A 24,128-nucleotide genomic window follows, 5' to 3' on the forward strand; every position below is an offset into this window, starting at 1 on the left:
CACACACCACACACACACACACACACACACACACACACAGAGCTGAGTTGACATGAGGATGGGGGAGGAGCTGCGCGATGACTGACAGCTGTCTGATGAGGTGTCGGGTGCAGCCGGCGAGTAAACTGAAACTATTTTGACATTTTCGGCTGCATGATGGGGAGTATGGGGGGGGGGCGGGACAAGACAGTTGACGACAATATGGATGGAAGACGAGGCCACAGGAACAAAAGACGCGGCAGGTTGAGGAACAGCAGCCTGTTGGAGCGGCTTCCCTCCGACCCTCCGAGTGGCGTCTCGCTCCATTCCCATGATGCTCGCCGACGCTGCACATGGAAGGAGCCAGATGCCATTGGCTCCAGTCCCCCAGTGCCAATGTTGGTGAGATCAAACCGACGGCAGCGTGGTCAGGACGCCACTTATGTGCTGTTAAACGAGATTACGATCCCAGATAACGGCGCCTGCTGCCTTTTGAAGTCCATTTGGACAAATGGAGCCGCAACTTTGCGCCGACCTCTCGGTCAGCGGCCATTTTGGAAGACGTTTGGTGATAAATAACAAGGCTACCGAACGCATCATGGTGCATTTCTAACATTTACTTTCAGGTCGATGCTGTTCAGATGAAGGTGTTTTTCTTCTGCGAGTGCCTCCATGTTGCAGCGTCTGGTCATCAGAATTGCTGCAGTTAGGCAGGAATATTTTCACGTTTTGATGGAGGATGATGGATTTTGATCTATCAGACAGGCTTAGCACACAAACTCTAACTTTGGAGGAGTATTTTGTGACTACAGGGCATTTGTTCTAAAAGTTAATTAAGTTAAACTGACGGATTTCAGCTTCGGGCTTGGTTGACATCACCGCCCACTGCAGCTCTCTGAGAGCTCAGCAGACCCACGCATTAATCCCGGCTTCTGTTTTAAATGTACTTTTCCTCGAAGAGATGATGAGTGTTCCAGCAGCCATGATCCTGTCGGGCTTTTTTTTTTCAAACAGATATTTTTAAAGACCTCACAGACCACAGGAACTGCGGCTGAATCAATCCGGGCTCGAATTATTTCGGTTCTCGGTGATACTCAGAGCTTTGGGAATTGATGTCTGGCGATGATTTGTGGAAAAATACTCTGAGAGGAGATTAAACTTCAACTGGAAGTCGGTGAAAGTAAACGCGCAGATGCGTTCAGGGAGGGTGGACGCTGTCCTCCCTCCGTCTGTGCGCGCTGCAGAGCGCATCAGACTGCCTTCCTCCTCCTCCTCCTCCTTCTCCTCCTCCTCCTCTTTCTCCTTCCCCTCTCCTCTCGATCTCAATCCCGCCTCTGTGAACACTGCCAGGACCATCTTCCCGTCTCTCGCATTCAAGTTTTCTACGTTCCATCTGTCTCTGCGACGCCGTCACACAAAGAGAGAGATCACCAGAGTATGACGGCGGCGGAACCACCGGGTCTCTGCGAAATGATCCACAGTTTCTTCAGAGGAGAAAGTCCGTGAGATGCCACCTTCCCTGGGCGACACCTTCAGCATTCCAGCAATGATAACAGAGCGGCGCAAACAGGCGAGTGTTGGCGTCTCCCAAACAGTATCTGGACCGAGCAGAACTCATAAGGTGAGCACTTAAGCTGTTTTATCCTCTTTCTTTTTATACACCCCGGCGCGCTCTGACCCAAAGATGTCGGTTTAACCGTCACAATTGTTTGCGTTGGCTGCGCGTGAAGGATAAGTCCGCAGTTTTAGGAGCAACCCCGCGTCTGTATCTACGTGCGCTGCAGCCCAAATGTGGGTTTTGACCCCAAGTCATCCACCCGACCGCGATGTTCCGCGTTCTCCGTTTCCGTGATGTGGCCAGAGCGCGCGTAAAGGCGGACTGGTCACGTTGTAAACACCGAAAAGCGGAGAGAGAGAGACGGGAAGTGAGAAGTGAGTGATTCATTCAGGATATTTCATCCTCCTCTTAAAGCGTGTGTGAAATCTCGTCCAAATTTCGTCCAAATGGAGTAAATGCAGCAGAGAGGCCGTGCGCAGACACAAATACGGATGGAGAGAGAGGCGATCCTGCTTCTGCCAGTGATTTAGCCCTGCACCAACAACTGGGAGGACGCAGTCCTCCACAGACAGTTCTCAGCACGTTCATCACAGTTCTTATATGGCCAAACGTGTCTCTAGACTCTGGGGCCAGGATGACAGAGGGACCTGTAGCTGAGGATTAAATGCACATTTGTTGGTGACTGTCATGAATCACTGCTCTGAATGGAGGATTAGTCTAGTTTAATTAGTCCTCTTGAACTCTGGCCGGCTGCTCCCATCGTCGCTCTGCCAGCGCAGTCACGCGTGAAAGCCCGACTAACGTTTGTGTCAAAGCCATCTGTCATTTTCCTACCGAACCTGTTTCAACCTTCTCGCGTCCTTCAAGCAGGGGAAAAGCCTTCGATCCATCTCAGGGCGCCGTTCTGATCGCTGAAATCAAAGGACGGGACGACCCGCCTGTTCTGTTCATCCCAGCCCAACTCTCCACGTGAGACTGTGATCCAGGAGGACAGACGTAGCCGCTGTTTACAGGCTGTGGAGGGATGATATTGACAGCGGCTTCTCGTTGAATTATTCAAACACGTGCGGCCGAGCTGAGGCGGCGTTGTCTCGGCCCGGCAGGCAGACCCGTGGACGCTGGGCGGTCGGCGGCGACTGCTGACGCGGCAGATTCATTTCGAGCGTGTGGTGACGTCGCGACAACACGGTTGTGTTTGATAGCAGTTTTCCTAAAAGCCTCAGCCTGAGCCCAGCCGCTGGTCCAGGTCCAGCTTGTTTCTCTACAATGTGATCATCAGTGGCTTCCAGGTGCCCCCCCCCCCCCCCCCCGCCATTATGTAGATGAGGTGCCAGCTGCTGCCTCCACAATTAGATTACAGAAAGATGAAGTTGCTGCCACCGAGCGCAGGGCATCATCCTGGGTAAAGCTGACTGACAATTAGCCCCGCTGGCATTCAGCCGCATCCCGGCGTGCTGATTGATAGCGCTCCCTGTCCAGGTCAGAGGTCAGGGGCCGACCGACGTCGCGCTATCCTCGTTGGCAATGCCGGGCTCTCGCTCCTACTCTGGCACACACGAGGGCGCGCGGGTCGGCCGCTAATCTATCAGCCCTCTGAAACGCCTCTCCTCCTCCATCATAGTTGTTTTCCTCACAGCGTTCCGTGCTCTGACTCCTGCACCTCCCAGCTTTTCACACCTCTTTGCTCTCCCTGCGTCTGCGGCACGCCCCGAACGCGCTCCCCTGGGAGTACGACTCAGCCGACACTCTTTCTCTTCAGCCTCTCCCACTCACCCGCGCGCAGATTGTCTTCTCACGTCTCAGCTTAGGTCGACGCGCAGCCCGTCTCTGCACCGCGTTCCCAAGCTAGCAGAGGAAAATAATCCGCTGTCAGGGTGCTGCATTCATCTGGAATTTTGCTGGAGCAGAAACAGGACGCACATCATGGCAGCCGCTGCGTCTGAGTGTCTGAAGCGGGTCAGAACGAACCGACACTGATCTGTTTACTGAGGGAAAAACAAGCTGAGCAATTTTTGGCAACGCGTCATGTGACAGACATGAACCCATGAATGTAGCTTTGAAGCATCGCCGAGGTTAAAGAGATGGAAAGACGGTTTTATATGGTGCAAAATGTAAAGGTTATGGCTCAGCTGGGTCAGAGGAATAGCTCTGAACAGCCTGTCTTTTAGTCACATATTTGGAAAAACTAGATGAAGAACCAGATACATGACTACGTTTCAATAAACATGCACATCAAAGTGAAGGAGAGGCCACTGAATAATGTAAATAAATTCAAAGTAATTGTATTAACATGTTGAGATTTGATTTCCTGCATTTGAAGCCAGACAAAGGGGACATTAAAGTGTTCGGTGGAGTGTTTGGAGATAAAAGGATGGTCGTGCGGAACATTCTGAAACTGGAGCCATCATCATCATCATCATGGACCTGATCGATATTAGAACTGCTACTTATCTGAGGCAATCGCTGAGTCCGTTTATGTTCATCACCGCACCCCCAGCAGCGCTCATGACTGCAGAGGCTTTAGCAAGCTAATTAGACACCAGCGGCGGTTAACCACAGTCACATGTTGTTCTAAAGTGGTGCAGATGCGAGGCTGATGCAGGGCCCAGTAACACAGGCCGTTTATCCCATAGCTCAGGTTCCAGCCGGCTCACCTCATCCACAGATGCTGGCTCAGGTGAAATGCATTATGGGACGCCTAGCTGTCCGCACAAGTCATGTCCGATGTCTACTTGGCGACTAAAGAGGCTTCATGCGCACGTGAGAATGTGCAGGCTCACGTGGAAAAAGGACTTTGACAGCTCGGCTTTGGTGGAGTCAAGCCAACTTATCTCAGCTCAGCTCAAATTCTAGGAATATTTGCAATTCTGAGGAGTAAATATGGCGTGATTGGGATTAAAATGCGCTCGTATGCAAACGTGCGTTTCTGGAAATAATTACTGTCTACGAGCATCATGAATCTGCCTAAAGCTGCACGCTCTGGCCATAAGATCTCAATCTGGCATTCAGGCGCCACTTTTGTTCTCATCACAACACAATTCGTGAGTGATTTATTGACATTTAAAATGCTGTTTGGGGCAGTTTCAGCCAGCCTGTAAGCTGCAGGACACCCGAGCAGCAACCTCAGCACCTGCTCGTCTTTAGTTTTTCATGAGAAAGCTCTCTTCATTTTTAACAAACCACCAGAACCGCACAAGTGTGCGCTTCCCCCCGGGCTGTACCTGGACCACTGGGTGCACTGGTGTGGAACAACAACGTCAGCACAGTCCAGCAGGGAGGAGGAACCGCGACCACTTGGTCTGCTGACCGGCGCAGCGCTCCGGGGACGTCTGGGGACTGAGGGATTTCTATTTTATTCATGGGGCCGAGGCCAGAAAACAGCAAAGACGAGCAGACTAAAGAGGAAACGAGGGAAGGAAGAGGAAGAAAGCAGCGTTAGCGAGTAAAGAAAAGTGGCCCAACTGTAATTTAAGCTAAATATATTAAAGCTTACAGCTTCAGCAGTTAAAATTCTGCTTCTTATGACCTTTAAATATTACATATCCAGGCAGCCATTGAACGCATAGGTTAATTGCATTTGGCAAGTATGATTCAGAGGTTTCTGACATTTATTAAGATAAAGAAAATTCCAGAGTTTTGTATGAGGCCATTATCCTGCTGCCACGATGCCTTTTACTGTTATTACCTGTAATCTGGTTGTCTTCAAGTGGAAGCACTTGGAAACAAGCGCTTGTGCACGGATGAGGTCAGAACCCCGGGAGATATTCTGCTTTAGGCCTTTCTGTGGCAAATGCAGATGAATCCGAGGTCAGAGGTGAGAAGTGGAGATCTCCGGGCTGTTTATTCCAGCATGGAAGAGCTGGGCGGGGGGGGTTCGGTATAGGAGAAAGAAATGCTAAAACTAGCTTCAATTTCTTGTTCCCATTGTAAATAATCTCCTGTTTGGGGCTTTTGAGCCTATTCTACAGCTCATTCCTGCTACAACATCATGAACGGCCACAGATTTAACGGCCTGCGGGATCGACCGATCGCCATACCTGCGGGAACGTGTTCGGATCCACCCTCAACCTTCCCGTTTGCTGTTTTCTCCTCCGCAGTTCCCACGTTGCTGAATGCCGCTGAAGCCTTTATCGACATCCAGGGACGCCGCCGAGGAACGCCTTCCGTCTTCTCCAACTTCGCTGCGAAGCTCCGCCCGCTCACGTTTGAACCCCGTTGCCATGGAGAATCTCAGCGAGCTTCAAAACCCGCTGTTGGACAAGAACAGTAAGCACATGGTGAACGGGTACGGGGGGGATTTCGCTAATAACCAGTGTCGGGAGAACATTATCAATTACTTTGCTGGAGGAGTGGGTGGCGGCGAGGGAGGGGGGAAGGTCAACAACGGCACCGCGGTGAGCGGAGGTTGCTGCAGCGCCAACGGGAAGATGAAATCCCAGCAGCTTTTGGACGCCACCTCGCTACACCTGGCGGTGGAGGCCTTCTACAGACCCAACTTCATCCTGTACAAGGAGGACAGCGGCAGCATCAAGGCTAAGGAATACAAAAGCGAGTGCTGCGAGACCACCTTCACCGAGAAGAAGGCAAAGGAGGGCGCCAACACGGCGGGCGCCGACACGCCCAGCACGGAGGACGCTCAGGCGAAGCTGCTGGAGGACGGCGAGCACATCAAGATCCAGACGGTGTCCTACGAGGTTGAGGAAGAGGAGTACGTGGAGTACGAGGTAAGAGAGACGTGATTCTAATGTCTGTGTTGAAGCTCCTCCCACAACGACCAAGAATCAAAGCCCAGAAGGGGCAAATTTCAAATTAACAGCCCCCCCCACCCCCACCCACCGGGCCAGGACCGCCGCCGGTGCTTCTATCCCCAAAGCGTTCTTACACTCAAGTCCTGGACCGGACCGAGCTCTGAATCCCATCTGATCCAGTGACCTCAGCCTGCAGTCCCCGACCCTAAAACTCATAACACGCTAATAAATCCCCCATTCCTGCCTCCCCCGGGGGATACTCGGTGCTCCCGCCGCACAAGTCGGGGGATTTTGGCACAGCCAATAGCAGCCGGCGCTCCGGATTTAAGGGATCGGAGAGGCAGAGCGGGCCGACTTCTCCCCGAGTCCTGCAGCCGCTAACGGGCTGCCACACACCTCAGGGTGATGGAACGCCGCTGGAATTAAAGCGGACTGCTGCTGCACGCACCTAAATGTGGTGTGACACCGGTACGTATAGTCTGCCGGGATGGGGGGGGGGTTCTCCCGTAAAGCCCACTTGAAGAGAGAGAGAGATGGATGAAGAGAAGGAGTGGAGAGCAGGATTAGGCGTGATGTCACCTGAAGGCGCCGCGGAGCCGTTTAAAGGTGCAGCGGCCACGTTAGCATCGTGCTCATGTTTCCACACACACACCTTTCACACACACGTGTAGAAACATCCTCCGGTTCCAGGATCCAGGTTTTCCCTCCGTTCCGTGACATTGGACAGGAGGGTTCTAGCTGGGATTCCGAGCGGCGGCCTCCGAGGGGTCAATGGGACGGAGCGCTAATTGAGACGCAGCGTGGCGGTGACGAGCGCCCGAGTGGCCCTTTCCTGCTGAGAGATGGTTAATTGCTGGTTAACTGACTCCAGAGGAAGGAAACCGCAGCTCCTTTCTCACCGCCGACGTCCCAACGATCAAGTCTCTCAGCTCCGTTATCGATTTCTACCGATTCCATTAGGGACAACGTGGCCGAATGACTTTGCTCCTGCTCCCACCGCTGGTGCTGTTTCCCTGGAACTACGCGCTGACGCACACGTGACAAATGCTCCGAATCCGATGTTGAATTCCAGGAGTTCTGCTTCATTACTGCAGCAAACCCTGAAGCAAAGTCCGATTCTCTCAGTTCTGCCGGCACGTCCCAGCATTTCTGCAGCGCGCCAGGATCCTTTTTTCCCAGTTGCAGCTTTAATCACCAGTTTATTGAAGGTCCTGGACTCCAGCCGTGTCCACATTAAACCCCTCAACCTTCCAACTCGTGTAGTTCAGGACCACGCGTCGCCGTCACGGCGGCCCGACTCGCCGACCTCGGCCCTCTGCCTCCTCGCGCCTGCTTCCGTCTGGCACGGAGAGCGTTTCAGGACACCAGCACAACAAAACGCTTCTCTTTTTTACTGGTCAGGGTTATTTTTACTTCTGTGGAACAAAAGTTGGGACTAATTAGGGACTAAAATAAAGTTTTGGAGTAAAAATAGATACGATGACGGCGTAATAATACAACCCAGACGTGCGAAAAGGCCCTTTTTAAGTTACCTGTTTCACAAAAGAACCATTTCAAGATAAGAGGGACTACTTTTCCTCCGCCACAGCCCCTTTACTGCATGAAGGCTGAATTTATTGGTACACTTTAATTTCCCAATCTAATTAAAACAGGAGCAGTTCTTCTGCAGTGAGCTGCGGCTTCCACCTGCTCATCTGCTCTGATCCGCCTGAGCCTGTTTTAGTTGCGACTCAGGTATTGGATTTCTAAGATCGCAGCTGCCAAATCAATGGCGAGGAGCTTTTATGATGACTTTATTGTCCTGCGCTGCGTTTCGGATCGGACCGGCTCTGATTGTACTCGGGGTTATCATTTCTCAGTGAATCTGGCAGGACATGAGTGCCCGCGTCTTTATTAAATATGAAACGGAGCCAGGCCGCGGCTCAATGCACACATACCGCTCCAACCCCGACGGCAGCGGCCCCCGAGGTGAAACCGCTCAGAGATGCACCGTTTTATATCCAAATGACCTCCTGGAACATTTGCTTTTAGCTGTAAACTGACCAGTTCTTTATAAAGGTTCTCCTGAGTGGTCCATGAGGACGGATGCAGCGTCCTCCTTTAGAGGATAATAAGCTAGCGGCTAATTTCTATTATTTATTTTGCTGTCAAAATATCAAAAAGGTTTCATTTCACACACCCCCACCCCCTCAATTCCAGTCCAGCTTGATTTATTTAGCATCTGTTACGAGCAAAATAGTCTTTATATATAGTCTCGCTTGTTGGGGATAAAGGACATTTTGGGACGAAGAAATAAGAAATAAAGAGGAAGAAATAAGAAATAAAGAGGAAGAAATAGGAAATAAAGAGGAAGTAATAAGAAATAAAGAGGAAGAAATAGGAAATAAAGAGGAAGAAATAAGAAATAAAGAGGAAGAAATAGGAAATAAAGAGGAAGAAATAGGAAATAAAGAGGAAGTGGATTAGCAGAAACCCTGAGCCTGACCCCCATTAACAGGACGAATCCTTGAGCAGGACCAGGCTCATGTGGGGGGGGGGGGGATTCCTGGTCGTTTGTGTGGAGTATTCAGGTCCGGCCGATGACCACTGGAAGGCCGATGATAAACATCGCGGATCCGCCGCCAACTGCTGAGCGGCGCCACTTTACCGCAGCTTAAATTTTCTCCCACTTAAATATCTGATGGGGAATGCGAACATCAAAATCTGGATTGCGCAACATAGCGGCGACCAGCAGGGGCGTCGCTGCTTAAATTGGCTCTAGATCCAGGTCCGACTGTGCGGCCTGGTGTATGCTGCACCTGATGATGCGGAGGCGCCCGGGCCCCCGCCCTCCTACGCTGCTCCCACATGCAGCTTTGATCCCTGGCGCCTCGTCGTCATCGGCCTGTGCTAATGTTCATTTAAATGTGGTCATGAAAAGCTGTTTTAAAGATCTTCCATAAAAAGTCTGAAGGATTCTGTTGCCGCGGCAGCGCCTGACAGATTTCACGGCTTCTTTAATCCCCCCCTGAATGGCAGCTCAGCGTATTAAGAGCTGTAAAATGAGAAAGGAGGCTCCTGTAACGCAGCCGGTTTGTGTAATATCAGCCTCGCGGGGACGATCGCGGCCGACGAATCAGAGCCTTCAATAGAAGTTTGCAGCGATCTGTTGGATTTGGATAGATTTTTAGGGACCTATTTACACCAAAGAGAGCGTAATCTGCCCCACATTTGAACCGGCCTGCCTGTCACTCTTTATTTCTCTGCCCATGTCACCTCCTCAGCCGATGCGAATATGCTAGGCAGCTCTTCCATCTCCCTCTCGGAGCAGCTATAGGCTGGAGCTAACCGATAACCGGCTAAATAATAGATGCTGTTTGGCGTGTGTGCAGCAGCACTCAGTCAGAGTGGCTCTTAAGACATGTGAGCGTTGGTTTGTGCAGGGAGGAGCTGCTCTCTGCTACGCGTTCCTGGTAGGATGAAGATGCAGGCTTCAGATCAGCGTCGGCGCGACTGTTCTGCGCCTAAATACAGATATCGAATGACACTGTTCAGATGCTGCACAGGCCGAAACACAGACATTAACGTGGGTGATCTAATCGGGCGCGCGTGTGCAGTCAAGCTGGGATCTGGAGGTTTGAAGAGGCCTGGTCAGCTCTGGGTTCAATCCAATGCTTCCTCGGCGCTGGGTGAGATTTGTGGGTTAAATGTATAGAGATCGGCTAATGCTAATGCTAGCCAGCCTTCATACAAACGCCTACATTGAGATTAATACATCAAACTACAGCAAATTGCTGTGGTTATTGCAGCATTTAAGCTAAACATCCCCATCTACACTCAAGAGGAGGAAGTCTACCTCCTCGCTCAAGCATTTTTGAAGCATATTTGCTGGTTTTGCACCTAGAAATCCATGAATATCTGAAATACGTGAGCGCTGAGAGTGGTGCGCAGCGTCGTAGCCTCATTAAACTGTCTCTGATTACACGGCTGTCAACACCAGGCCGCTGGGGCCGCCGGGAGGGGGAAGGGGGGGGGAGCAAATATTTTCATTAATTCCCAGCAGGTTCTGCATCCCAGAACAAATGTAGCACATGATAGTGTTCATCACTACAAGACTCTGATCAGTGTGATCACACACACCCGTGGAGTCGTCCCCCGAGCGGGCCGGACTTCTGAAGGTGGCCGACCCTTTTAAATCACCAGGCCTCTATCAGCCTCGCGGGTGAATTACAAACCCACTCGACACCTTCCAGTCACATCGGGGGCGCCGGGCTGCTAACCCGGTATTACTCACGGAGCCACTCGGCCCCGAGCCCGGCTGATGCTGCATTAGAATGCGCTGCCACAAGGGCGGGGGGGGGGGGGGGGGGGATCACTGTCGGGGCAGCGTTGGGACAAAAAAAACCAGTTGTTTGCCGAAGCGCCTCCTGAACGTGGTGTAATGTGGAAAATCTCCCTGTCGGTAATTCAGATCTTTTCACTTCACACCAATTCAACCAATTTCCCAGACAAGTTTGTGTTATCGAATGGCTAAAAACCCCATTTTGGGATGTTTTTCTATGGATTTTTTATTTTTTTATGTTCAGTTTTCTTTCACTTTCAAATTAGCTGCCGCAAAGATCCAAACTGGTGTCTGCAATTAGCATAAAATCCCCGATTCAGGATTGCTAGCACGGTAATGGGGGATTATGGATTCATTTCTTCCCCTATAGGACCTCATGACATCTAAACGAAGAAGTCAGCTCTGGCAACATGAATCCACACTGATCAGCATTTCAAAGCCTCAGATCTGAAGTGGGATCCTCGAGGACAATGCAACCAAACTGAGCTGAAAATAAAAGACTCGTGTGTTTTAACACATCCTGAAGAGGCGAGATGCTGCACGTGTTGCACGAGTGCAAGAAATTCCTTCTAAAAGGCATCAGGCGGGTTTACACGCCTTCGCTTTGGATGCCCCGGCCACCAGTTGTCCTGTGGACAGGACGTTCACTTCACCTGATCTGAGAGCAGCCCACAGCTCCGGCCTGGGTGCTGGTGTCGGTGCACGCCGCCGCCTCTTTAGAAGCAATTAGAGGAGCTAGACTTTACGTCACAGCTTCTTCTGATGGATACATTTAAGGGAGAAAGAAGAGCGTGTGTGTGTGTGTGTGTGTGTGTGTGTGTGTGCTCTCCAAACACCTCCAGGGCTCCACAGATATTGCCAGGGAGCTCGCCGGCGTGGGGCGGAGCAGAGCTCTTAGATTGCACCAGCGCTCGCCCGCGGCCATGGTGGCAGGATGACATTATGCAGAACATCAGGCTGCCTTCTGAGCTTCTGTTATGATCTTTTCTTCCCTTCAGCATTTTATTACAAAGACCATGAATATATATACGTATCGATCATCTCGGCCGAGGCCTCTGAGCACCGCTATTATTGCATTTATACGCTCAGAACGTGGCAATATAGTAAAAAGCTGCCAGATAATTGGAATTATTTTGTCCTCCACTGGTCTATATTTGGATTAAATTTGCTTGTGTTGCTCCAGCAATTAAAAGAGTCGGCCCCACAGCGTGGAAACGCTAACTCCACTATTAATACGGCAGCTTCGGGGCAATGCAGATAAACTCCAAACGCTCTCGTTCAGTTCCAGAAGTTAAACATTAACTCCGTTGGCGTTAGCGGGACAGCTAGCGCGCTAACGATGCCGTGTTGTGGGTTTATCTGACCAAAGAGCTGCTTTGTTGTCTTTGATTTCTTTGATTTAGCTTTCAGGAACGGAACTTAACCGGATGGTTGACGGCGAAATCGTGACCCCAATCTGAGAACCTCGGTTTTTTTCTTTCTGACATTTCAGGATGAGAATGTGTGACCGCCGAGGAGAACGCAGATGTTTGATGCTCTCCCTCTTAACCACACTTCAGTTCTACGCCGCTTAAAGCGTGAAATAGTTCCGTAGGGCTCGAGCGAAAAAGGCGCGTCGGAGCCATCTGACGTTACACCTGAAATGACACCTACCGTCCAGGTGGAGCTTTTTATTTTGTTCCATCTTGTTTGGATGCAGAAAGGCAGAAATATGCATATCAAAAAGCTAATAGGAAACTAATGGGCCATTGGAAAAAAGGAGTCCTCGGATACCAAGTGTGACATTATCTGAAAGTAAATGATCCTGAATGCGGAGGCGCCTCTGCGCTTTTCCCCATTACACAAATTAGTTTTTCCTTTCTGTTGTTGTTTTTCCACTGAACCCAATTGACTTGAAAATCACCTCTTGCTGCATGCAGATGATTTGTGTGAATGAATCGTTCAAATTCAAGCTCCACGGCGACCAAATCAGACGGGCGGCGGCAGGAAATGGAAGGTGTGGACGCGTTGGTACATTATGTATGTTCCCCATCTTCATCCGTGCGTTATTGATAAAAAGCGTGAGGCAGTTTAGCTTAGCATAAATAATGTAAACAGGATGAAAACATTCTCCTGAATGCAGATTTTTATATCTTTGCAGGTCAATACAAACACGTAGAAATTCAAATGTCCCTGATGTAGCGTGAGCATAAAGAAATAACCACCTGGAGTCCAATTTGATGCTGAAACACAAGATTTTCCAGCTAAATGTGAGCTAAGACTGAAGAGTTTGGACCTGTGTGCTGAGGTGAAGGGTCATCTGAGAGTTTGGACCTGTGTGCTGAGGTGAAGGGTCATCTGAGAGTTTGCCCTGGCAGCAGCATCTTTAGCCGTTGTTCTTGAATTAAGGCTGCAGCTGCCGTGTCACCGCGCGCCGCCTGTGCTGACCTGCTTTCCTCCCCTCTACGCAGACGGACTGCTCCAGCGACAGCGAGAGCGAGGACAACTTCATCGTGGTCCCTCCTCGGGACCACCTGGGCCTGGCCATCTTCTCCATGCTCTGCTGCTTCTGGCCATTGGGCATCGCAGCCTTTTACTTCTCCCAGGGGGTAAGTGAATGCAACACGCGGGCCTCCGATGCTGTGATCGCTGGGTCGTTTAAAAGGAGCATTATCTGTCCTCATCTGATGCAATATAGGCCAAGAACGCGCTTAAATTTACTATCACATAGTAGAAAATCCACCGGCGGTGTGCCTGTTTTCACCGAGACGCCCGTCAATAACTCAAGGCCAGTGTGTAATGACGGCCTGATGCTCTGTAAACAGGCTGAAAGCCGCCTTTAGAAAGGCTCCCGCGTAAATCACATTCAAGGAGCTGTCAGATGCGGAGGATTGAAGCGAACCCAATTAAAGGCGCGCCAGCGTATTAGAGGTGATGCGCTCTCAGCCCCGGTAGGCCGCCGTGGTCGAGCTGGGGAGGAGAATTTATGCAAATAAATGCGTCCAAACGCGTTTGAAACCAAAATAACTCCTCCGACATGCTAACTGCTCCATTATTGCTTATTCTACACGTATGGATCTGCTCTCTTGCTTTGAGTTGTTTCCAGTTCAGCCCTCTGCGAACATGCCGCATGTATAGGAGCCGTAAAGGTTTTACCGGTCAGTCGGAGGCAGTTCATGAAATATCTCGTCAGACGCTAATTTGATTGCTCCCGCGCAATTATGGAGACGTCACGGCTGCGTTTACGGAGGGACGGCCTCCCCGCCACTCCGCCATATCGTTTCTGTCAGCAAGAGCTACAGCGAGGAGTCTGGAGACGCCTGGTTTTATGGCCCACTAACTTCCGCGGTCTTCGTTTTTATCAGGGAGCCTCGTAAAAGACTCAAGGATTTAGGAGTCGGAATGAGGGCGCAGCGCGACTTCAGCAGTCTGAAACGTGCCCGTGCGCCTGAAGGTCCGCGCCATTGTGATGAGTGTGTGATGAAGAGCGCGTGATGTTACTGACCTTCATCCCTTCAGAGGGATGCGGCTGAAGTAGACACCGTCCTCACCTGAGCACCACCGATGGAGCTAAAGCTTCTTGTTAGTCTGCTTCATGGCAGCTAATGGAAGCAAAATCCTCAATATCAAAGGAAAGTTCCGTTATAAATTAGCAATATAAGCCCTATTCATCCACGTGCACGTAGAGAGTTAGCGTAACTCTTTCTTAACGTCCGTTCCTCTACGAACAAACAGGTTATTGACGCTGAAAGGCTCGAGAGTGAGGTGAAGCGTCGCTCCGAGAGAAAATCCTCTCGCTCGCTGCTCCAGCTGAAGCTAACCCGCTGTGCTTACTGTGCGGTTTGATCATGCCGCCATGACCCGAGTCCCCACGTTGGCGACCTGGAGGGATTTCAGATGCCTCTGAAATGGGTCAGTCAGGCTTTTCTCTCGCTAACTCTGGTTAGAAATAGCTGCTGGTGGCCTAACGGGGCCTGTTGATCACATCTGGGTCAGGAAGGCTGCCAGGCCCCTGCATCACACCCACCTCCCAGGCCCCCGTATCAGGGCAATCGAACCCCCCCAACACACTCACGTTAACAATACAAATATCCTGAGAAAATTAGCTCCAAACCTGATTGTGTTTCAATTATTTCCTCTAAGAGGGTGAACGTTTTGTTCGGAGACGCTGATAAATGTTTCTGAGGTCATTTCCCAGCCCGTCGTCATGGAGGACGACCAGCCGGCCGATGGCTGGCGTGAGCGCCAGTTTGGGTTTGAGGCGCGGCGTGCGCAGGTACGACTCGATGTTATCTTCACCTGTTTCCATCATCTTGTCAGGCTTGCGGGGGAGAGGAACTTGATGCTTCCAATCATCCTCCTCACCTAACCCCCCCGCACCGAGCGTCCACGTTACCGCTCTATCATCCTCAGACGTTCCGTCTGATTGAACTGTTTGTCACGTAACAGAGGAAACCGCCGTGTTGCTCCGATCGCCAAGGAAACGGAACAAATGCTAGAGAATAAAAGTGTCCGCGATGACTCTCTCGCCACAAAGACGGCGGTGCGTTCGTGTTCCCGTCGCAGTAAATCCCATCTGGAAGCCTCTCCGACTGCGGCAGCGCGCCGTTGAGACGTGCAGCCTGAACTTTGGGGCCCTCGGAGAAGAAATCTGCTCGTTGCTGCCAGTTTTAGCCTGTGGCGGCGACGCGCTCGCCTCCGTCTCCAGGTGATTCCAGCAGGTCGAAGCCCTGGGTGAACGCCACGATGGAGCACCTCCACGTCTCCTTCAGGCAACACTGAATCCTTATGGCTCCGATTTATCGCGTCTGCAACGTGATCCAAATATCAACAGATGGAATTGGCCCATTGACGGTTCCTCTGGACCGCCTCCATTGCGTTTGCTCCCACAACAAGATGCTGCCGGGTTGCCCCGGGCGGCGAGCGATCTCACAGCCCAGTCCCCGATTTCCATTTCCTGTTTCCCTTGATGGCGTTTTTCAAAGTGGCTTTTTGGCCACGGCGCCGACGGCAATTACCACACGGTCCGTGCATTTGCCACACGGTCCGTGCCTCCTACGAAGGCGCCTTCTAACCTCTCCTTTGGTCCACGTCTTAGTTGGCTTCAGTGAAGCGAGCGGAGGGAGGTGTTGCTAGGTAACAGACACCATCAACCAGCGGCGCTGGAGCCAACGTTCGGGCTCTCCTGCGCAAGTGTAAAACGATTTGGTGCGAGGTTGACCGCTGCGAGGCTCATTAAAGGGATTATTTGTTCCTTTTATGTGTTTCATTAACTTTAAAACGACCTCCCGCTCCTGCCGCCCAGAGTGGACGGAGAGTAAAACAGAGCGCTCTCCGGCTCCGGCCACGATCGGCCCGTACGTCAATGCCGGTGAGAGCGTTTGCTGTCGCCCTGCTCGGAGCAGCTGATGAATGGAGATTTTGTTTTCCAGTTTCAGCCCTTTGGTGGCTCCTCCTCGGGTTCAGGCGGAGAAAATCGCAGTTTTTATCTGCGACGTGTGAGGAGACGCGTCCCAAAACAGGAAGTTCGGCACTTCCGCACGGTGGAACGCGTTAGAGTCTTGATTCCTCATCGTCAAGGCGACGTGCTAACGATGCCACTGGTGGTCGCAGAGCCGCTGGAAACAATGCCGGGCCACTTTTAAAGGACCGGAGTTCTTCTTTTCCCAGCTAATTAAGGCCGAGTGGTGTCTCGACCTCGTTACAGACATTAGCTGTGGTGGACGGAGGACGGGCTGATGGGTTTCTGCACTTGACCTGGTTGAGGGTCCATCATCACGGGAACGTGTCGCGCCTTTGGAATCAGAAAACGCCACGGTAACTCTAGCGGCTGTGTCTCCCCTACACACGAGTGTGTCCAGGGTGATCAAACGTGTGTGTGTTCTGCCTCAGACCTCCGCTCACTTCAGATTAACCTTCTTCATATTCAGAAAGAGTTCAACCTTTTTCATACCATTAGACTTTATTTTGGTCTGATGGTCGGTAGCGTGGAGGGGGGGGGGGGTGAATTCACACATGTGGGGCGCTAAACAGGCTTAATGGACTGGGAAGAAGACAGAGAAAAGCTGTTTAATCCCGGATCTGTTCGTGTGCGGTCGTGTTCTGTGGATGCCAAATAATTGCAGGCTTGCTGAAGGCTGGAAGCTTTTAAAAGATTACTTATTTGGCCATTTGCGGGTGAGTTAGTATTTTTTGCCAGACGGGCTGGAAGAGCTGGAACACCTCGCCACAAACACAAATCATCAGGCCAACACACATAAGTTAGCTTGGCGTTGCCTAGGGTTACGTACGGGCAGAAATATCTTCTCAGAAAAAGCTCGTTATTTAAAAAGGTATTAGTGGCAACACAATGGCTGCTCGATGCTAATTTTAGCCGCCGACACGCTCATTCTGCTCCTTCTTGTCTTCTTAGTGTCGCTCAATGCATAAATGTCTGGCAGCGAACACTTCTAAAGACCCGAACTGAGCGCTAATGAGCGCGAACGCGAAATCAGGCGAATAATCACGAATTAATTCAAGTTGATGTCGCGTGATGGAAGAATCGACCCTCTCCAGACGGAAAAAAAAGCTTCCTGACACCGGCTAAAATCAATCGGGTTCAATCCGAGCTGGATTTAAACTCTGACAACACACACACACACACACAACACACACACACACACACACACACACACACACACACACACAGAAAATATCCAATACTTTCTAAACTGTAACTGCAGACTGAGGATTTGTTGTCTGTTTTGTGAATCAGAAACAAATTGCCCGCGCAACCGTTAAAGTTAATTATTCTGGATGCAGAAGTAGCTTAATTCTGAAAATAAGCATGTTTATTGATATAAACCAGTTTTCTTTTTAAAAAAGCCTTTCAAGGCTTAATGAAACACATGCCAGAGGCCATACATAAAACGACATGTCTGGATAAATGGAACTCTCAGAATTATCACCCGAGTCCTCACGCGGCTTCAAAAGGCTTTTGGCTTCATTGTTGAGGCTTCACGGCCGGAAACTTTAATGTTTTCCTCAGCTTCAGCGCTCTGATCAGCGTTAATTGAAGTCGCAGCAGGAAAGCTTAGATGAGGATGAAGATGAGGCGAAGTCGCAAACACGCTCGACCGGCGCCGAAAACAAAGGTTGGACGAGACGCGTTTGTGTCAACGAGCAACAGGTTTCTCTCATTGATCAATACCGTCCAAGAGTCCGGGTCTGGGCTGAGAGTGGGCGTAATGTGCACAAATACTTTACGAAGGTTCTGGGATACAAATCTGGCTTAGCTTGATGCTAGCGGCCAGTTTTCTGCCATGTCAACAGTCAATAATAACGTTAGTAACGCAGACCGACACATAGATCAATGCTAAACCTTCTCCCGATGCCAATCGTAGCTCACGGATGTCGTCAATCGGCCTTTCAGATGATCGCCGTACGTTTTTATTACTGCTGGACGTCCTCGTCCGGGACCGCTTCCGCGCTAGCAGCTGATTGGACAGCAGCGCGCCCTCCTTGACTTTGCCACGGCGAGGCTTATTTTAGAGATCTCCCGCTGGAAACACTCCTGCGCTGGCGTTTTTTTGATGCGCCGAAATGCTCGACAGCCTCAGTAATTACGATCCCTTTGAAAAATGGGCCGCTCCTCCTCCTGAGGACCGGCTAAAATAAATCTGACAGCCTTGTATTTTTCTCCATTCCAGACCACCAAGGCGGTGAACAAAGGTGACTTCCCGTTGGCCAACATCGCCTCCAGACGGGCTCTGTTCCTGGCCGCCCTCTCCATCACCATAGGCACCGGCGTGTACGTGGGGGTGGTGGTCGCTCTCATCGCCTACCTGTCCAAACCGGGGCACATATAGCGGCTGCGCTTCCCAAACATGGAGGGTTGGAGCAGGGAGGAGGAGCGTCGGCTCCTGGGAACGGCGTTGGAATGCTGTTTTTCAACGGGAATGGGAACTGACGGACAGGAACAGGAAGTGTACTTTTTGAAGAATGCCATAGATGAACTGAGACTCGCACAAAATCTGCAGTTTAGACGCCGTTCACAACAGCGGGTTTAATTTAAGGTCCTTTTTTCTGTTGGTGTCGGCCTCAATATTCCAAACTCATGATGTCATTTGTACAGTATCCACCAGGAGACCCTGAAGACGGACCTCGGGTTTGAGACGTTGAGTCATTTTCTCCCGGTTTGGCCTGAGCGCTGGCGAATTGAAAGGGGGCGGGGCCTGCTCCCGTCCTGCGGCCTCTCGCCGTGGCGGTCTGCAGTCCAGGACGGGGCTTCCGCCCTGGATTTGCACTTCCCTGCCGCAGTAGCACCTTGGGCCACGTGCCAGAACATTTTTATTCCACTCAAATTCCACTAAAGGAGGAAGCGGCCGGCTTTGCTCGACTCTGATGCGAGCGTCCTCAGAGGTGTCTCACTGAAGGACAAACGTGTGGATGGAAAACTCTCCCCGTGGTGTCACCGGAGCCTCCGCGTGGAGCCCTGCTGGGCGTTCCCACCCAAGACTGTCTCCAAGAGACTTTGAGCTCCTCTCATCAGCACAAAAACACCCCATCAACGTTATCGCAGTGAGGGAGACGTGAAGCGAATCATGGACAGTTTTGAACTTGAAAACGGAATAAACACTCACAGAAGGGGAAGCTCGGACCTGCAGCAAGCCGGAAAGACGTCTGTTTGTAAGATACGGCTTTGTTTTTTAACGATTTGTCTCTTTTTTCCCCCGTGTGTGCGCGTCTGTCTCCCGCCGTCTTGATGCACCTTGATTGATGTGGCTTTAAGCGTCATTCGTTAGCGTCCTTTGACAGATGTGAGGCGGACAGATGGTCGGAATTTCAGGGCGGAAACGGTCCCACAGAAGGGAAAAGCATCCGCTAACGCACCCTCAGCCGTTCGCAGGAAGAGGGCGACTGATAAATCAGGTAGATGGCGTTGTTGTAGCCTTCAGGGGTGCACATACCGTAAAATGAAGAGCGTTGCAGGTCGTATTAGCCGAGATCAATTATTCTTTGCATGCTTCCAGCTATGCTAGCTGCACATGATTGATCGGCTTTCTGACTCGCTTTTGTGGGAGAGGGAAAAAAAACAAACTTAAATTAAATTTTATCAAGCTGTGAAAAAGCCCGCGCTCGTGATACATTAAGAGCAATTCTCAATCCAGCTATTAAAACAGAGCGTTTTATATTAATCAAGCATTGAGCATGAACCCATCCGCTTCCAGTGAAGGGCTTGTTTTTCTGAGGTAGCCAGGTAGACGGCGGGGCCTCCGGAGACGAGCTTCCCTGAACTGGTCCCGCATTAGTCATACCTGACATTTATGGTGCACAATTAGCTCCCCGTAATGGCTGTTTTCTGAAGGAATGTGTCGTCCCTGGAGCATTTCTCAAAATAGCACAACCACCTCGCAGTCGTTTGGTTAATAAGACAGTTTTCCCCGTCAAACCGACCAGTGTTTCTACACGCCTGCTCCCTGAACGCAACAAAACAAATAAATAAATTAGACGTGTTCATTTTTATGACATCATTTGGCTGTTCTCAGTGTGCCTGCCAGTCATTTCTGATTGATTAGCATTTAGCTCCCGCTCATCTGCCATTGCTGTTTCAGCCTCACGACCTCTGACCCCTTCATGTTCCAAGCACATGTGCGCCAGCATCCTTGGTGTTGCTAGAAACTGTTTGTTCGCTCTGAAAAGATTTTCGGACACGCTTTGTATTAAGTGGCGTCTGGTTTCGCCCGGCATCGTGCGACGCGTTCCAGTGGGTCGTGGGTAAACATCGCCGCTGGTGTCTGAACGAGGTGGTGTAAAATCCCCATTAACAGAAGTCTGGATGCACTTTGAACTGCATTTATGTTTGAAGTTTCATTTCTCCTATTGTCTGTGAAGGCAACGTGTACATAGTTCAAACAAATGTTGAAATGTAATGACAAATAAACAAAAAAGGGGATTACCTTCCTCTCAAGCAAGAAACCGGCTTTCTTTAGTTATTTGTAACCCCCCCCCCCCACAGAAGAGCCCGTTCTGTCATATTGGAGCGGGTCTGACGTCCGTCCGCCCGATCTCTCCACGCAACACAAACGTTTCTGATCCTCGGATCGATGCTTGGTTATCGACCTGACTCGTGGAGCATTTCAGGAATCAGAAGAGGGCAGCAAACCTTTGTTTCCTGGGAGTTGGAGAAGAAGAAGCAGCTATTTAATTAATCCCTTCAGACACAAATTTCTCCTTCATTCCCAATAGTTCCTCCCTAAAAACCATCTGGGCTCATCCAGGATTTGAACCCGGGACCTCTCGCACCCAAAGAGGGACTCATCCCCCTAGACCAGGGTTGGGGAAATCCAGTCCTCGAGGGCCGGATCCAGGCCAGACTTTCTGTCCTACAGGTAAACACGTTCACCTGGGGTTCCATTTACCTTGGTGAAAGTGGTTTCTCCCTTGTAGGATGCAAAACCTGGCTGGATTCAGGCCTTCATGGATTGGACTTGTCCATAGGAGGAGGTCAAATCCATTCCTCGAGGGTAAATTCAAGCCAGGATGTGCATCCCACCAGGCAGGAAATGCTTTCACCAAGGTAAATGGAACCCCAGGTGAAAGTGTTTACCTGGAGGACAGAAAGTCTGGCCTGGATCCGGCCCTCGATGCCCACCCCTGGACCAAGGAGACACAAAAGCTTGCTCGGGGGAGGGGGGGCAGCAGCATCCTCACACACGGGCAGCTTCTGACTGAAGGACGAGCTCTCATCAGGGCGGCGAGACAGAAGCGTCTGCAGCACAACCACACACTCGCCGTCAGCGGCGAGGACCACTCCACTCGCTCCAGAGTTGTTGTTGTTGTTGTCGTTGTTACTGGGATATGCTAAACAGGCGGCGCTCCACACCGGGAGCACGGTGTGGAATTAATAAGCTGCAGGGATGAAAGGAGGATGGAGTCTGTGTTGGAGCACATCGGCGGAGAGCTGGAGGATGCTTGTCTTCTGTCTTTAGTCTGATTTATGGTTGCGGGAGATTTCCTGTGTTCCCTTTAAAGACAATTTACACACAGATTCCTTTAGAAATGGGCCGTCATGAGTTATACTCCATAAAGCTCAGAGGAATGGGGTGTCTGACTGCTCCACTTCCTCTCCACACCCGATGAGTCACTTTTCATCGGTTTCAATAACTTTTTTTTTTATCTTCCAGTGTCAAGAAGGATTTTATTTGCCTTCATATCTGCGGCTGGAATTATTGTTCTAGCTCTTCTCTCCGAGATGCCGCAGTATCCCAGAGATCTCCTTCACACGCGGGAGGTGAAAGGCTGAATTCCGCAGCTCCGGGTTTCTTCTTCCCAGGTACAATCCTGGACGATCTTGTCTCGATGTCGCCGTTTGTCGTCACAAAGGCTGCGATTAAACTCAGAGACGGGGGAATCGAAGGATGGATCAAGAAGAATCCATCTTGATTTTGTGGCGTTTGCGCCTGAAAGGAAGCTCACAGTTGTTACGTTCCAGCAGCGTTCCTGAACGCCAGCCGGGTCCCGGGTTGTTTTCCCGCCACAGCTGTTCTCCGAGCCAACGCCATACATCATCAAATCGATCCCCTCGTTAAAAATTCCCTTGGGTGCAAACTTATTCCTCTCTTTCCGTGTTGCCTTGTACATCCTGTCACCCCGCCAACACGTAAACCTGAAGCCGAAGCCGAGACTGTACTTTAGCACGCCGTTCTCGGCCTTCTCCTCATTTGGGGACACTCATTCTCATCTGAAAAGACGGATTCTCGGGTCGATGAGAGCACGCACACACACACACACACACACACACACACACACACACACACACACACACACACACACACACACACACACACACACACAGACCAACCTAATGGCAGCTGGAGCCAACAGAGGCGGCAGGGACGCTGCTATCTGTCGGCTAATTATAATCTGCACTTTAATCCAGCCGGACCTCTGATGAACTACTGGGTTTAAGGGCCCGTGTTCACGTGTGTCCACCTTTTGCTCCTCCGCCTGAACTAGGAGGGGTTTTCCGTAAGCAACGGGGAAGAGCGGAGGGGAAGAGGGGGGATGAAACTTTCATGGGCTGCTGAAGCCCTCAGGAGGGAGTCAGACGGCCCTCCACAGATTTATCAAGTAGCAGTTCAGAATGTTAGCAGAGTGTGGAACATGAGAGGAGGTGTACTGATGGATGCTCTGCTGCTAGCCAGAGGAGCAACAAAAACTGGAAAAACTAGTTTGGCTGAGGAGAAAAGGGGGGATGTTCTCAACACCCAGGTGGTTAAAGTTGCTAACCTTAACATAAATGTTGTGTCACAGGTGCAGCTGATCAGGTTTTATACCTTATTGTTATATTATACATGTTAAAGTTAGCTTAGCATAAAATTCCGGGCTTCTTCAGGCAGTGCAAAGGCACCAAAATACATTCTGCAATGTTAATTTACTCTTGCTCTACCTTTTATGTTATTATTACTACCTTTATTGTGAGTCTTCTCTGCTCTAATAGTGAAAGAACGGGCGGTGAAATCATGCTGAATTAAAAAATCTTTACCTAATTGTTGCCTCAAAGGGGACTGATTAAGAACCCAATGATGCTTTCTGAAAGCCAAAGCAAAGAAAACGCACACGGCCATTTTAAAAGGCCTCACAGAATGATGAAAGCCATCATTTTGGCAGAAGTGAAAATTAATCTTCCCTTTCCCTCCGTATTGGCTTTTGTGTTTGTTCTGGCCTGATTGCCTAATAAATATTTCTTAGCGGCTACATCTGTCTGAGCAGCCCCAGAGCTTTAATCCTGAGCACAAAGGGGAGCAGGACGCAGATGAAATGCAGTCAAACGCAGCACTCGGAGCGGCCCGCGGGCGTCGCCGCGTCCCGAGGAAGCGCCCTCTAACGCGCCGCTCGCTCTGACTTCCTGCCTTTGTCCCCCACTCCTTTAACGGCGCTGGTGAAAGATTGGCCTTTCTCTGTGTGACACCAGTAGATTAAAACTCTATTTTATTACTTTGCACATTAAAAAGGAATTACTGCAACAGTTTAGGGGCTCAGACCTTTTCACATTTGGAAAAGCATGACAGGGATGCAGCGAGTCGGGATCAGCGCTTTGCCACCAGCAGACGCATCGCCGGGGGGAACGGGGGGCATCCATTGCTTTTATGATAGCGTAGCAGCTATTTGCGCGTGTTAATAGACAGAAAATGAACGTCTGCTACCTTCAAATGTCAAGGTTGTGGGAACACGGCCCAGAGCTGAAGGATGATGACTCGACGACATTGATCCTTTCCTCACATGGCTTTTACACAAAGTTGTCGCATGAGCTTCCTGCGACACGTTACAACTGATTACGGTGATGAAATGCTAATCAGTCAGGCGCAAACGTCTGTCTCAGACTAACCAGACGACTGCCACATTAATGATTTATTGCAGGCATCTGGACCTGTTTGTCTTGTGTGCTCATGCCTGATCGGATTAAAAGTGCTTCTCTACAGGAGTTTAACAGCTCCCCCTGCACCTCCTGACTCGTTAGCATCCAGCTACGTAGCCCGCCGTGTGACGATGCACCAGACGC

General features: G+C 50.6%; 1 protein-coding gene across 1 annotated transcript; it reads left to right on the top strand.

Moving 5' to 3' along the window:
- The first annotated feature begins 226 nt into the window (after nucleotides 1–226).
- Nucleotides 227–20,542, top strand: syndig1l (synapse differentiation inducing 1-like). The gene is made up of 4 exons (XM_057017106.1): nucleotides 227–1,600; nucleotides 5,635–6,261; nucleotides 13,057–13,194; nucleotides 18,274–20,542. Exons 2-4 carry the CDS (start codon nucleotides 5,650–5,652, stop codon nucleotides 18,430–18,432), a joined length of 909 nt encoding a protein of 302 aa, XP_056873086.1. The 5' UTR covers nucleotides 227–1,600; nucleotides 5,635–5,649; the 3' UTR covers nucleotides 18,433–20,542.
- Nucleotides 20,543–24,128: the final 3,586 nt, after the last annotated feature.

Source organism: Takifugu flavidus, chromosome 19 (genome assembly GCF_003711565.1).
Source record: "Takifugu flavidus isolate HTHZ2018 chromosome 19, ASM371156v2, whole genome shotgun sequence".
In the NCBI taxonomy this organism is placed as follows: domain Eukaryota; kingdom Metazoa; phylum Chordata; class Actinopteri; order Tetraodontiformes; family Tetraodontidae; genus Takifugu; species Takifugu flavidus.